Source organism: Bufo bufo, chromosome 8 (genome assembly GCF_905171765.1).
Source record: "Bufo bufo chromosome 8, aBufBuf1.1, whole genome shotgun sequence".
In the NCBI taxonomy this organism is placed as follows: Eukaryota; Metazoa; Chordata; class Amphibia; order Anura; family Bufonidae; genus Bufo; species Bufo bufo.
In genome coordinates, this window is record NC_053396.1 from 131,905,612 (window position 1) to 131,918,727 (window position 13,116).

General features: G+C 46.0%; 1 protein-coding gene across 1 annotated transcript in view; it reads right to left on the bottom strand.

The window, feature by feature from the left end:
- Positions 1–4,135: 4,135 nt before the first annotated feature.
- The window catches only part of LOC120977372 (phosphoglycerate kinase 1), a 35,928-nt gene continuing 26,947 nt past the window's right edge, over positions 4,136–13,116 (bottom strand). The window contains exons 7-11 of the mRNA XM_040405299.1: positions 11,236–11,350; positions 9,995–10,174; positions 9,659–9,836; positions 4,850–4,948; positions 4,136–4,610 (exon numbers count right to left, since the gene is read on the bottom strand). Of these exons, the coding sequence (XP_040261233.1) occupies positions 4,570–4,610; positions 4,850–4,948; positions 9,659–9,836; positions 9,995–10,174; positions 11,236–11,350 (613 nt within the window). The 3' untranslated portion in view covers positions 4,136–4,569. The remainder of the gene's footprint in view (positions 4,611–4,849; positions 4,949–9,658; positions 9,837–9,994; positions 10,175–11,235; positions 11,351–13,116) is intronic.

A 13,116-nucleotide genomic window follows, 5' to 3' on the forward strand; every position in this document is an offset into this window, starting at 1 on the left:
CTTTGAAGCCGACAATCCCTGGGGTCCTCTCCTGTTCCCCAGAACATACCTGTTTGTGTTCCCAATGCTGCTCTGTTCACACAGGATTGGGAAGTGGCTAATCAAAGGCCGCCGCAGCTTGAACAGTACATCACTGCAGTGACGGAGCGCTCAAATTGCTGTGACTGGCCGCAGTGCTCCTGGGACCAAGCCGCTTCCTAGTCCTGCAGGGACTAGTAGCCGCTGGGAACGGAGAAGCAAAGAGAACATGGACAGGTGTTTTTTTTTATGTTCAGGGACACAGTGGAGGACCCCAGGGGTTGTTGGCTCCAAGGCTAGACAATGGGGCACATTTACTAAGGGACTTGCGACACTTTTAGGCGTAGAAAGTGTCGCAAGTGCCCTTTTCTGTCCGGCCGTGTGACAGGGGCTGGCATAGTTTTTACTCCAGGCGCACAGACAGCCATAGATGCGCCTAATTTATTACGATGTATCAAACGGCAGTGCAGAGGGGAAACTAAGAGCGGCGTAAGTGGGCCCCAATCACTTTAATTTTAGCTGCACAAATAAGGTTGTTGTCTGCACATAGAGTAAATTATTTTTTTTACCAGCACCTGAATATTCCTCGGTTTTCACTGGAAGACATTCAGTATCAGAGCCCCCTTTTCCAGCTCACTTTATTCACCACTTCTTTTTGTAACAATCCTGCAGAAGATGGTTAGAGGGGTGATTTGGTTGTGTCCTCCAGGTTTCTGCAGGGTGCACCACATTGATTGATAGTTGTCTGGTCAAGGCTTTAGAAGTTCCATCGGTGCCTTTCATTGGTGGATTAATAGTGTTTTTCGGGCAGCCTCACCATAAAAAAAAAAAATACATGATCTTTTCAGACAAGTTGAATGGGTCTGCATTCTCCAGCGCTGGCCACATGGACGGTACACAATGCAGGGCACCGGTGGCACACTTTCTTGTACCTTATACTTACATAAAGTTGACAGTATAATTCTGTAGATGTATGATCATGCAGAGACACACAGCATTATAACGCAGAGCGCTCCTGCAAAATGAGCAGTGTCAAGAACAGAGACTCACCCTCAAACATGGAGCGTGATTTACACCCAGGACACGCTCGTCTGAAACTAGCCTCAATAGGCCTTGCAACATTACTAAAGGATAGCAATCTCCACTAGATGGCACTATAGAGATAGATTTCTTTCGGAAGAATCTGCAAATCCTGAAATTTGTGAATCTTCTGCATGTTTACCCTGTACCATTAGGGCTCATTGCACATGACCGCATGAATTTTACAGTCCACAAACAGATAACATCTGTGTGACATCCGTTTTGCATCCGTGGTTTTTTTTGCAGATCCAAAATTGACAATAGGATATGCTCTATTTTTTTGCGGAACAGACATGCGGACATATGGAAACAGAATTCACACAGTCATTTCCACTTTTTTGCTGACCTATTGAAGTGAACGGTTCCGCATACGATCCGCAAAAAAAAAAAAAAAAAACAGAACGGACATGGAAAGAAAATATGTTTGTGTGCATGAGGCCTAACAGTACTATCCTTGTCCATAATAGGACATGTTCTATGTCTTTGTGGAACGGATATACAGAAACAGAATACAGAGTAACTTCTGTTATTTTGTGGAACCATTGAAATGAATGCACATACAGTCCGCAAAAACGGAATGGACACGAAAAGAAAATACGTTAGTATGCATGAGCCGTTAGGATTCACATGATGGTCTGCAAAAAATACAGATGATATCCTTTTAGCATCCGTATTGCATCGTTTTTTGTGGATCTTTTGTAACAATGCCTATCCTTGTCTGCAAAACGATCAAGAATAGGACATACTCTATTTTTTGCGGGGCTACGGAACAAACATTTTTTGCGGATCCATTGAAATGAATGGGTCTACATCCTATCCACAAACAAGAAAACAGAACGGAACCAAAATAAGTTTGTGTGCATGAGGCGCTAGTTTTTAGTGTTAGAGTCAGATCTTAGCTGAAAGTCTACGGTTCTTTGACACTTCCTTCTCTAAGAAAAAAGCTCCAGAAAAAAAACAAAAAACTGCATGCAGTATAGAAAACAGCACTTTCTATAGCTTTTTTATTTTTTTTTTTTAAACGCCACTGAAAATTTAGGTGTTTAAGGCTACTTTCACACTAGCGGCAGGACAGATCCAACAGGCTGTTCACCCTGTCAGATCAGTCCTGCCACCATTTCGTCGCGCTGCTGGACTGACGCTCCATCCCCATTGACTAATGGGGACGGGGCAGAGCTCCAGCACGGCTAGAGGCTGCCGGACTAAAAAGTCGGACATGCAGTACTTTTAGTCCAATGGCTTTTCGCCGTGCTGGAGCTCCGCCCCCATTATAGTCAATGGGGACAGAACGGCAGCATGACAAAATAGCGGCAGGACGGATCTGTCCTGCAGCTAGTGTGAAAGTAGCCTACGTGCAGATATTACAACTCAATTACAGCTCAACATCTCACCCTGCACTGTGTGTTTGGGAGGGGGCGCGGGATGAATCCAGCACACCGATCATCACTATGACCAGGTGAGATTTTCATCTACTGGACGTAAACACAGGTTCCCATTCCCTGGCCACAAGCTGTAGATGTGAGATTTCCTTTCATGTCAGATGATAATCCTAACAGACTACAATTGTATCTGTACCAGTGGCATTTGCATTGGTTCCTTCACCCTCGGGTCAAGTTCACATGTGGTCGTTTTGTTGCAGTTTTTCATGCTTTAACATTACCGTACCACACTGTACTGTACTAAAACATCAAGGGATGAAAACCACACGTTGGGCCTCACATATGACCGTGGTTCAGGTCCACATCCAAGCACCTTTTTTTTGCGGGTCAAATACAGACCGTCACTTAAATTGGTCTGCAAAAAGATGCGGGCAGAATCCAGTGTGCTGTCCACATCCGCACGTCTGTTCCTTGGACCCGCAAGAAGAAAAAAAAATGTTTGTTTTTTTAAAGAAAATTGTACTTGTCCGATTGTCTATCACAGACAATAGGACTGCTCTATTAAGGGCCGGATGTTTTGTTCCACAAAGTGCAGAACGCATGACCGGTATCATTATTTTCCAGATACTCAAGTAGTGGACCGCAAAACGGACATGGTCATGTGCATGAGGCCTTAAAAGCACATCAAAACTGGTTTCAGAAGGCTTTAAATGCTCTACTGGACCATACATAGACCAAAGAACACTATGGTGATGTATGTTCTAGAACTGCAGTAGACCCGGGTATTGCGTTTATTATAGGACTGTCAAAATGGTTTCACAATGGAGTTCTTATACATTTTCATTTTGGTCTTCAATAATCCAGACTGACAATCTGGTGTCCGATCGCTTTGATACTGGTTATGGATCGGTTATCTATCCTCTGGCCCGTATTAGAGAGTGACTTATTCCAGATCAGACTACTATTAAAATCAGGGTATGGCTACACGGCAACACGTTTCACGCAACATTTCATATAATTTATTTCAATGGTGCTGCAATGCAACACGCCATGACTGCAACGCAATAGTCACAAAAAAATTCCAATTTAGATGGATATTTTGCAACTGTTGCAGTCACAGCCCACCATTGAAGAACATTATATGAAATGTCACCCAAATGCCAAGCTTCACAGCAATATTACATCCCACAGCGCCGCAAAACCGTGGATGCCTGAAACTGCATCTAGACATGAAATTCTGGGCTCTCAGGCTAATCCGTTGAATGACCACAGGACACAGTATCATGAAGCCTGGGCTTTGGCTGGGGCTACATAGACTTTTGTAGCACTACTTCAATGTGACAGAACTACACTGTGGACCGATGAGCCCATGAGACGACCATCCCGCTACCTGGAGTTAAAACGCTTGTGCAGCAATACATAGTGATGACCTATCCTCACAATAGGTCATCAATATCAGGTCGGTGGAGGCCTAAAACCTGGCACCCCCGCCGATCAGTTGTTTGAAGAGAAGGTGGCGCTCCATGCGGGCACTGCTTCCTGTTTATGAAGGCTGATTCTCGGCCAGATAATCGCCAACAAGCACTCATAGGAATGCTCATCATCGATTATCTGGCGGTGTTATGGTGCTACTGATTACACAATGAAAGAGCAAAACATCCAGAATCCAAGGTGTGGGCTTTTATTCTGAGTAGACTGAACGGAGACACCCAATTTGTAGCTTGTCATGTAAACCGTGAATACAATGGTAGTTGGATGAATAGCACAGACCCCATAGACATCTTCAGGGCAATATATACACATCTAGGAGGCAAACCATATACACCACACGAGGGGCCTAGCACACTGCAACATTATCTGTCCAGACAAGCCATGAACTTGGCAATGGTGACAAAGCATGGTAAACCCTTTCACTACCAACACAGACTATGCAATGCTCTGAGGCTGCCAAGTAAATAGCTTGATGGCCGTCCAGGTGAGAACCGTAGGATTTCAGGGTAAAGTGCTCGTGGCTTCAGCTTTCATTCCCCAGGACATGACTCCAACCGTTCTTGCTCAAGAATTGGCTCTTGATATCGTTGACATTCAAGGGTTACACGTTACTCAGCGCATCCACACCAGGGAGGACTTTACCTGGAAGGTACAGGACAGAATACACAGATCTGGTTAGATGCTTACCTAGAAGCAGGGGAAACCCCGCATGAAATGGCAACCAAGTAAAAGGCCAGGCCAAGTCCACCAGTGTAGAATCTGCTCTCATCAGTTCTCCCTTCTAGCCAATACAGATGGAGGGACCCAACCCTCTGACATACATGACTGAATAGGGTCTCTGGACAGGTTGTTCTGGGACTACCCCTTTAAAATTACGTTACCTTCGAGAAGCTCCAGGCTCGCTCCTCCTCCGGTGCTCACGTGGCTGACTTTGTCTTCAGTGTCCCACTTTGCACAGCAGGTTGCTGTGTCTCCTCCACCTGTGGGCAGATTAAAATGTAAGATAACAAAAAGCATAAAAATAACAAAAAAAACTGTTTAAGGGTACTTTCACACTTGCAGCACTGGAACTGCCTGCTGGATCCGTCAAAATGCATGCAAACTGACTACAAATGCATTCAAAAAAACTGATCCGTCTCTCCGGTGGCATATTTTTTTTTTTCACTTTTTTGCGGTCAGACCGCAATGCCGGATGCGTTTTGCCGGAACACTCGGGATTAATGCATGTCAATGGGAAAAAATGCATGTGTTCAAGAATTTTGGACAGAGATAAAACCGTAGCATGCTGCGGCATCATCTCAGTCCTGAAAAGTCAAAAAGGCTGAACTGAAGACGTCCTGAACGGATTGCTCTCCATTCAGAATGCATGGGGATATGCCTGATCAGTTATTTTCCAGTATTGAGCCCCTAGGATGGAACTCTATGCCGGAAAAGAATAACGCTAGTGTGAAAGTGCCCTTAAACTGTATCAGACAACTGTAGTTTGGTAATACTGAGGTGATGAGTGGAAAAAACACTGGAAAATTTAAACGTCTGCTATATTTGGGGTGTTTGTGGTGCTTTTTGCTTACAGTGGCACAGACTTATTGAAAATGCTTATGTACATTCTTTGCGTCACATTTACCAACTGTTTTACACACTTTCCTAAGCATTTTACATAGGGCTGCACGATAAAATCGAAAAAATAATCGAATCGCGATAATCGGCAAGTGCGATATGGCGATTTGGCCGAACCGAAAATGCCGCAATTATATATGAAGGGGCCCCGCGCACATAACTGGCTTTGCGTGTAAAGTATTTTACTAGTGTGTGAAACAATCTCTCCTTTTGATAACATGGCCGCCTCTGTACTCACTGTCACTATGAATGCAATGCACGGCAGCGAGCGGGCCGGCGCGTGACTGACGTCACTTAGTAACGCTCCTCCCACTTCAGGAAGCAGGAGCGTTACTAAGGGAGGGAGCTTGTTTCACACACACACTAGTAAAATACTTTACACACAAAGCCAGTTATGTGCGCAGTTTAGGACACATGAGGGGACACATAGGGCCATGAGGGGGACCAGCATAAGATGCTATATGTCATAGCACAGATCCCCCCACACCACAGCGTCAGCCACAGATCCCCCCACACCACAGCGCCAGCCACAGATCCCCCCACACCACAGCGCCAGCCACAGATCCCCCCACACCACAGCGTCAGCCACAGATCCCCCCCACACCACAGCGTCAGCCACAGATCCCCCCACACCACAGCGTCAGCCACAGATCCCCCCCCACACCACAGCGTCAGCCACAGATCCCCCCCCACACCACAGCGTCAGCCACAGATCCCCCCCACACCACAGCGTCAGCCACAGATCCCCCCACACCACAGCGTCAGCCACAGATCCCCCCACACCACAGCGTCAGCCACAGATCCCCCCACACCACAGCGTCAGCCACAGATCCCCCCACACCACAGCGTCAGCCACAGATCCCCACACCACACAGAGTCAGCCACAGATCCCCCCCCACAGAGTCAGCCACAGATCCCCCACAACACTGTCATACCCAGCCGCGTCAGCGGCTCATTTGGGAAAATCCAAGCAAATAAACCTCTAGCACAATTCCCTTAAAATATCACATCGCATATAGTTATCGCAATTTTTAGGGCCCTAATCGCAATCGCACAAAATTCCCATATCGTGCAGCCCTAATTTTACACCTCTCCTGACAAGATGGAGTGGCCTAAATGCATGACTGTGCGCCAAATAGTTGGTGCGTTTTAAAAGTTCAAATTCAAACAAAGGATTCCTCCTGGAACTCCAGTTTCCTCCCACACTCCAAAGACATTACCATTTTCTGCTGTCATGATCTAAGTTCCCTATCAGTATGTCTGTAAAGTGCTGCAGAATATGTTAGCACTATATACACTGCTTGTCCAAAAAAAAAAAAAAAAAAAAAAGGAAATAAAATTAAATCCATTGATGAATAACCTGGTCATTTAGTATGTTCAGACCACATGACCTTCTTCTATTGCCCCAGAGTCCAATCTTTATGCTCCCTAGTAAATTGAAGCCTTTTTTCTGGTTTGCCTCACTGATTAGTGGTTTTCTTACGGCTACACAGCTGTTCAGTCCCAATCCCTTGAGTTCCCTTCGCATTGTGCGTGTGGAAATGCTCTTACTTTCACTATTAAACATAGCCCTGAGTTCTACTGTTTTTCTTGGATTTGATTCCAAACGTTTAAAGTGATCGCCGATCACCATCATTTAGGATTTTTTCCCGCCACATTTCTTCCTTGAAATTGATGGGTCCCCACTATCCTTCCAGTTTAATAATGCGTTGGGACAGTTCTGAACCCAATTTTAGTAGTTTCTGCAATCTCCTTAGATGTTTTCTCTGCTTGATGCATGCCAATGATTTGACCCTTCTCAAACAGACCAACATCTTTCCCACGACCACGAGATGTGTCTTTTGACATGGTTGTTTAAGAAATGAAAAGCAACTCATTGCACCAGTTGGGGTTAAATAACTTGTTGCCAGCTGCAGGGCCGATCCTACACGGGGTGCAGTGGGTCCCCCGCACCCCAGCGCTGTCACCCGAAAGGCCCCAAGCGCAGGGCCGGACTGGCCTGCCGGGATAGCGGGAAATTTCCCGGTGGGCCGGCAAGCCTGAGTGCCGCAAGGCCGCGGCCCTGGTGACAAGTGGGGGCGGCAATACAGATGCCTGTGCTGCGGGAGAGGTGTGTCCCCTCCTGTTCCTCTGATAGGCTGCCAGCACTAAGCCGGCAGCCTATCAGAGGCCGGTGCAGGCGGCGCGATGACGTCATCGCGTCGCCTGAGCCGTATAGCGAGGGACACAGACGGAAGAGGCGGCCTGCATCGCATTGCTGGAGGTAAGTATAAGTGTATTATTTTTTTTTTTTTTTTTTTTTTTATAGGGGGGCCTACTGGGCTGGCACATGATGAGGGGGGCCTTCTGGGCTGGCACATGATGAGGGGGGACTTCTGGGCTGGCACATGATGAGGGGGGACTTCTGGGCTGGCACATGATGAGGGGGGACTTCTGGGCTGGCACATGATGAGGGGGGACTTCTGGGCTGGCACATGATGAGAGGGGGCTGCTGGCACGGGAGGGGGGCTGCTGGCACGGGAGGGGGGCTGCTGGCACGGGAGGGGGGCTGCTGGCACGGGAGGGGGGCTGCTGGCACGGGAGGGGGGCTGCTGGCACGGGAGGGGGGCTGCTGGCACGGGAGGGGGGCTACTGGCACGGGAGGGGGGCTACTGGCACGGGAGGGGGGCTACTGGCACGGGAGGGGGGCTACTGGCACGGGAGGGGGGCTACTGGCACGGGAGGGGGGCTACTGGCACGGGAGGGGGGCTACTGGCACGGGAGGGGGGCTACTGGCACATAAGGGGGGCTACTGGCACATAAGGGGGGCTACTGGCACATAAGGGGGGCTACTGGCACATAAGGGGGGCTACTGGCACATAAGGGGGGCTACTGGCACATAAGGGGGGCTACTGGCACATAAGGGGGGCTACTGGCACATGATATGGGGGGCTCTGGCTACTGGCACATGACATTTATTTTGACTTGTCAAAGCCGTTGACTAAGTTATTGTCAAAGCAAATTGGTGGGGCTGAAGTTGGGGGCTGAAGTTGTTGCCATAGAAACATTGTAAAGGGGAGGAGTTAGTAAGATAACCACGCCCATGTGGGGGCACCAGAAATATTTCTGCACCCAGGCGCCTGTGACCCTAGGATCAGCCCTGGCCAGCTGAGATAATTTCACTGCACTTTCCACTACTTAAAGGCGCTGTACTCCACTAGTCATTTGACCTCCTGACGAAGCTCAGAGCAAGACTTGCATCGAGGTGTTAGGTCCTCCTAGATCAGGGTTTCTCAACTCTGGTCCTCGGGACCCACCTACTGGTCATGATTTGAGAATATCCCAGAGAATAAACACCTGCAGTAAGTCCTGATGCACTGACACTAATTCTATCACCTGCTCAATACTAAGGAAATCCTGAAAACATGAAAGGTAGGTGGGTCCCAAGGACCGGAGTTGAGAAACCCTGTCCTAGATCCACATTCCTTCATTATGTCCATGGGTGGGTAATGCATTTTGGAAGCTGAAACGAGTACTAATTATATTGTTTTGAGCTTCCCCTTCCAATTAGGGTCGATTTATGCATATTAGACACATCAGTCTGTGGTTACCAATTCTAGCACCTTTCGTTCCATATGGTTATCCTTTTTCCAGGGTACATGTTATTCTATTCTATAGGGGGACTGTATTGCCAGGGGTGATTTACTTGGAGCAGCATTTCTATGAGTATTGTGTTTATGTCTTAATGTAATCCTCCTGATTATTTATTGGGATATTGTATAACTTTAAATCAAATTTGATTTTATATTTTTCTACATATTAAAATTTCCTCTGTTCCTACTGTTGTATACTGATTCCACATGGTGGATAAAGCAGGAAAAAAACAACGTATTGTTTTTTGTAATACTCTGTATTTATTGATTCAATAAAAACGATTTGATTTAAAAAAAAATTTCCTCTGTTCCTTATGGGGACTTTTTTGTAGGTTGTACCCCAAATTTGTAGTTCTGGAAAGATTCAAATGAATTCCTTCTAATAAAGGGACACTAATATGCTGGCTTAGAGAAACGAATAAAAACTGAAGTACAACTCACCAATGATGGTTATACAGCCCTTTCCTGTGACTTCCACAACCTTGTCCATAACGGCTTTAGTTCCTTTAGCAAATTTGTCCCACTCAAATACACCGACTGGACCATTCCATACAATCAGCTTGGCTCTTCCCACAGCTTCCACAAACAGCTTAATACTTTCTGGCCCACAGTCAAGACCCTGTAAACCAAGAAAAACAAATTAAAAATAAATCATTCCACCACCACATGAAAACCTCAAAATACTAGCAACCCCCTCTCGAGCACCCTTCACTGGCAGCATTTTATTTTTAAGTTCAGCGCTTACATCTTCATCTTTCTGGCATTCTTGAGACTCACCATCCATCCTGCTGGGATTCCAGTGGAGACGCTGGCCTGGCCAGTGTTGGCGTTCTCATCAAACTTATCAGCGGTGGTGAAGTCCACGGGCAGGGTGATCCTTACACCATTCTTCTCAGCTTTAGCCATTAAGTCCTTTACAATTTTTGCACCCTCTTCATCATATAATGAAGTGCCAATCTGATTTTATAAGAAAAAGTTTGTATTAAAGCAAAGACATTAGGAATCATACACTGAACGACATACAGTAGGGGCAGAGATGGGGCTGCGAACCAACACATTTACCAATATGTGCAAAAAAAAAAGAAAAGTTATTATATATAATATATATTTATTTATATTATACATGAAATCTAGGTTAGCTCCTTGCCTGGGCAGCCTTCAATTTGTGACGCAAAGACCTTCAGAAGATGTGCCAAAATTATTAAGAGGCCAGCGCCTCTTAATTCTGGGGCATTGTACGCCAGCATGTTTCTTTATCAAGGCTGGCATTAGTAACACCAGACAATACATTTGTTAGCTTTAGAGAGGTGGCAATGACCACTTTCTATAACTTGAAGTGAGTGAAGACAGTGTACAAGCTCGTATAGGGGGATGAGACAGCGACAGACAGTCTACAGGAAAATGGCAACATTTCAACCTACTACAATGGAAAAGGCTTTTAAAAGAGGTTGTCTAGGATTTTACCATTGATGGTTTATCCTCACGATAGGCCACTAATATCTGATCTATGGGGTTTGACACCGCTGCTGATCAGCTGTTTTAGGTAGCATCAGAACTACACAGCCAAGTCCATTAACTAGTGGACAGAGCTGGTTTCTGCAGCACTGCTCCCACTGAAGCAGATTTCTGCAGCATTGTTCCAACTTACTTCAGTGGGAGCCATGCTGCAGTAACCAGCTTTGTCCACTATCTAATGAATGGAGTTGTGTAGTTCCAACTCCAAACTACAGCCCTATCTTGAAAAAGCTGATTGGTGGCGGTGGTGCAGGGTGTCGGGCTCCCAAAAATCAGATATTAACGGCCTATTCTGACAATAGGCCATCAATAGTAAAGTCCTGGACGAGTTATTTTGCTGGTTAGTAAAATGTCAATTTTAGCTTTACCGGATCCCCTGGATTTAACAAGTGATATTTAACAGTATATAGTGTGCCACACACCATGCAGACTTGTAGTTGCACTACTGTAGTCCCCTATCCTGTCGGCAATGCCCCCACAAAAAAAAAAAAAATATTATTTACCTCCATATTGTTCAACACTTTCAAGAAGGTGAATGCCATTCCTCCGCCAATAATCATTTCATTCACGTTATCCAACATGTTATTGATGAGCTGGATCTTGTCCTTGACCTTGGCACTAGAAATGAAAGGCAGCTGTCACGCACTTAGAGATTTATATGTGCAACTCTCCCACTGCCCTAAATCTGACCCATGCAAAGGAAGATTATCCAACCCGAGTTATGAAATTCACTGAGCCAACAGATTGAAGTAGGATTATGACCTGCCATTCATCAGCAGGGGAGCGTTTGCTACCTCCCAGTGAACACATTAGCTTTAAGTTAAAGGGGTTGTGCAGGGCACCTGAGGATAGGTCATTAATACAAAACCCCTGCACAACCCCTTTAATAAATGCAGCTACTCTAATGCACAGGGTTAAACTTGGCAGGGGGAACACACACACAGATGTTACATGAGTTGCTTTCGTCATGGTTGTATATGAAGGAATTCTATGAGGGTAACCCTTTTGTAAAATGTCAAGGAAGGGATTAAAATATAAAAATAAGTTATACTTACTGATTCAGATACCCTCCACTCCTGAACCACCGCTCCAGCAGGGATATGCCCATATACTGCATGTGACTGCTACAGCCAATCATTGGACTTAGTGACTGCCTGCAGTGGTCACATGTGGTATACGGCAAGTCCTCATTGCAGCCAAAAAGGACAAAGTAAAGGTTGCAGCAATGTGGAGGATCGGAGCACGGAGGTTAAATATAACTTTTTTTATTACTTTAACCCCTTCCGTTATTTAACAATCCTTTAAAGGGGTTTTCCAGGTGTTTGATATTGATGGCCTATCCTGAACCTAGGTCATCAATACCTAATCAGTAGTGATTCAACAACTGACACCCCTGCCGATCAGCTTTTTGAAGAGACTGTGGCGCTCTGACCGTGTCGTCCCCGACCCAGAAAGCGGCAGCAGTGGCTTCTTCAAACAGCCAAGTCAGACCCCCACCGATCAGATTTGACCCATCCTGAAGATAGGTCATCAATATTAAAGAAGCACTCCCACAAAAATCTTTATTCTCAGGCCCATTGGAAAGGTACATGTAAGTTGTACTGAAGGTAATCTTACCAGTCATTATTTGTGAGTTATAACCTCCTTTCTGATCCCCAGCTATGTCATGTGACCAACACTGCCTCCAACTGACACAGGACAGGAAGTCAGTTTCTCTGAGACAGACATTGAAGCTCCTATATGAATACATAGAGAAAATGGCTTTGTCCACACATAAGATGCTGTGTCAGTTGGAGATGCAGAGTGTTGGTCACATGACATAGCTGAGGATCAGAAAGGAGGTTATAACTCAGTCACCAGTAAGAAAATTACTTTCACTACAAGTGACATCATGTACCTTTCTAATAAGCCAGAGAATAAAAATGTTGTGGGAGTGTTTCTTTAACCCCTTAAGGACCCTGACATTTTTCACCTTAAAGGGTTTCTATCACTTCGTTTCACCTATTTAGCTTCCAGACACTAGCGATCCGCTAGTGTCTGCTTTATCTAACCATCCTAATATAAGAGCTTATTGTCCTGCCGTTTGGCTAAAAAAATAACTTATATAGATATGCAAATGAGCCTCTAGGTGCTATGGGGGCGTGATTAGCACCTAGAGGCTCCGTCTACCTTAACAAACTGCTGCCGCCGCCCAGCGCGTCCCTCCAGCCCGCCCATCTCCTCCGGAATGCGATGCTCCTCGTATTCGGCGCATGCGCAGTGAATATCTGATCGCTTCCCTGCTCAGACATCTCCACTGCGCCTGCGCCGATGACGTCATAGTGCTCCGAGGAACAGGCGCAGTGGAGATGTCTGAGCAGGGAAGCGATCAGACATTCACTGCG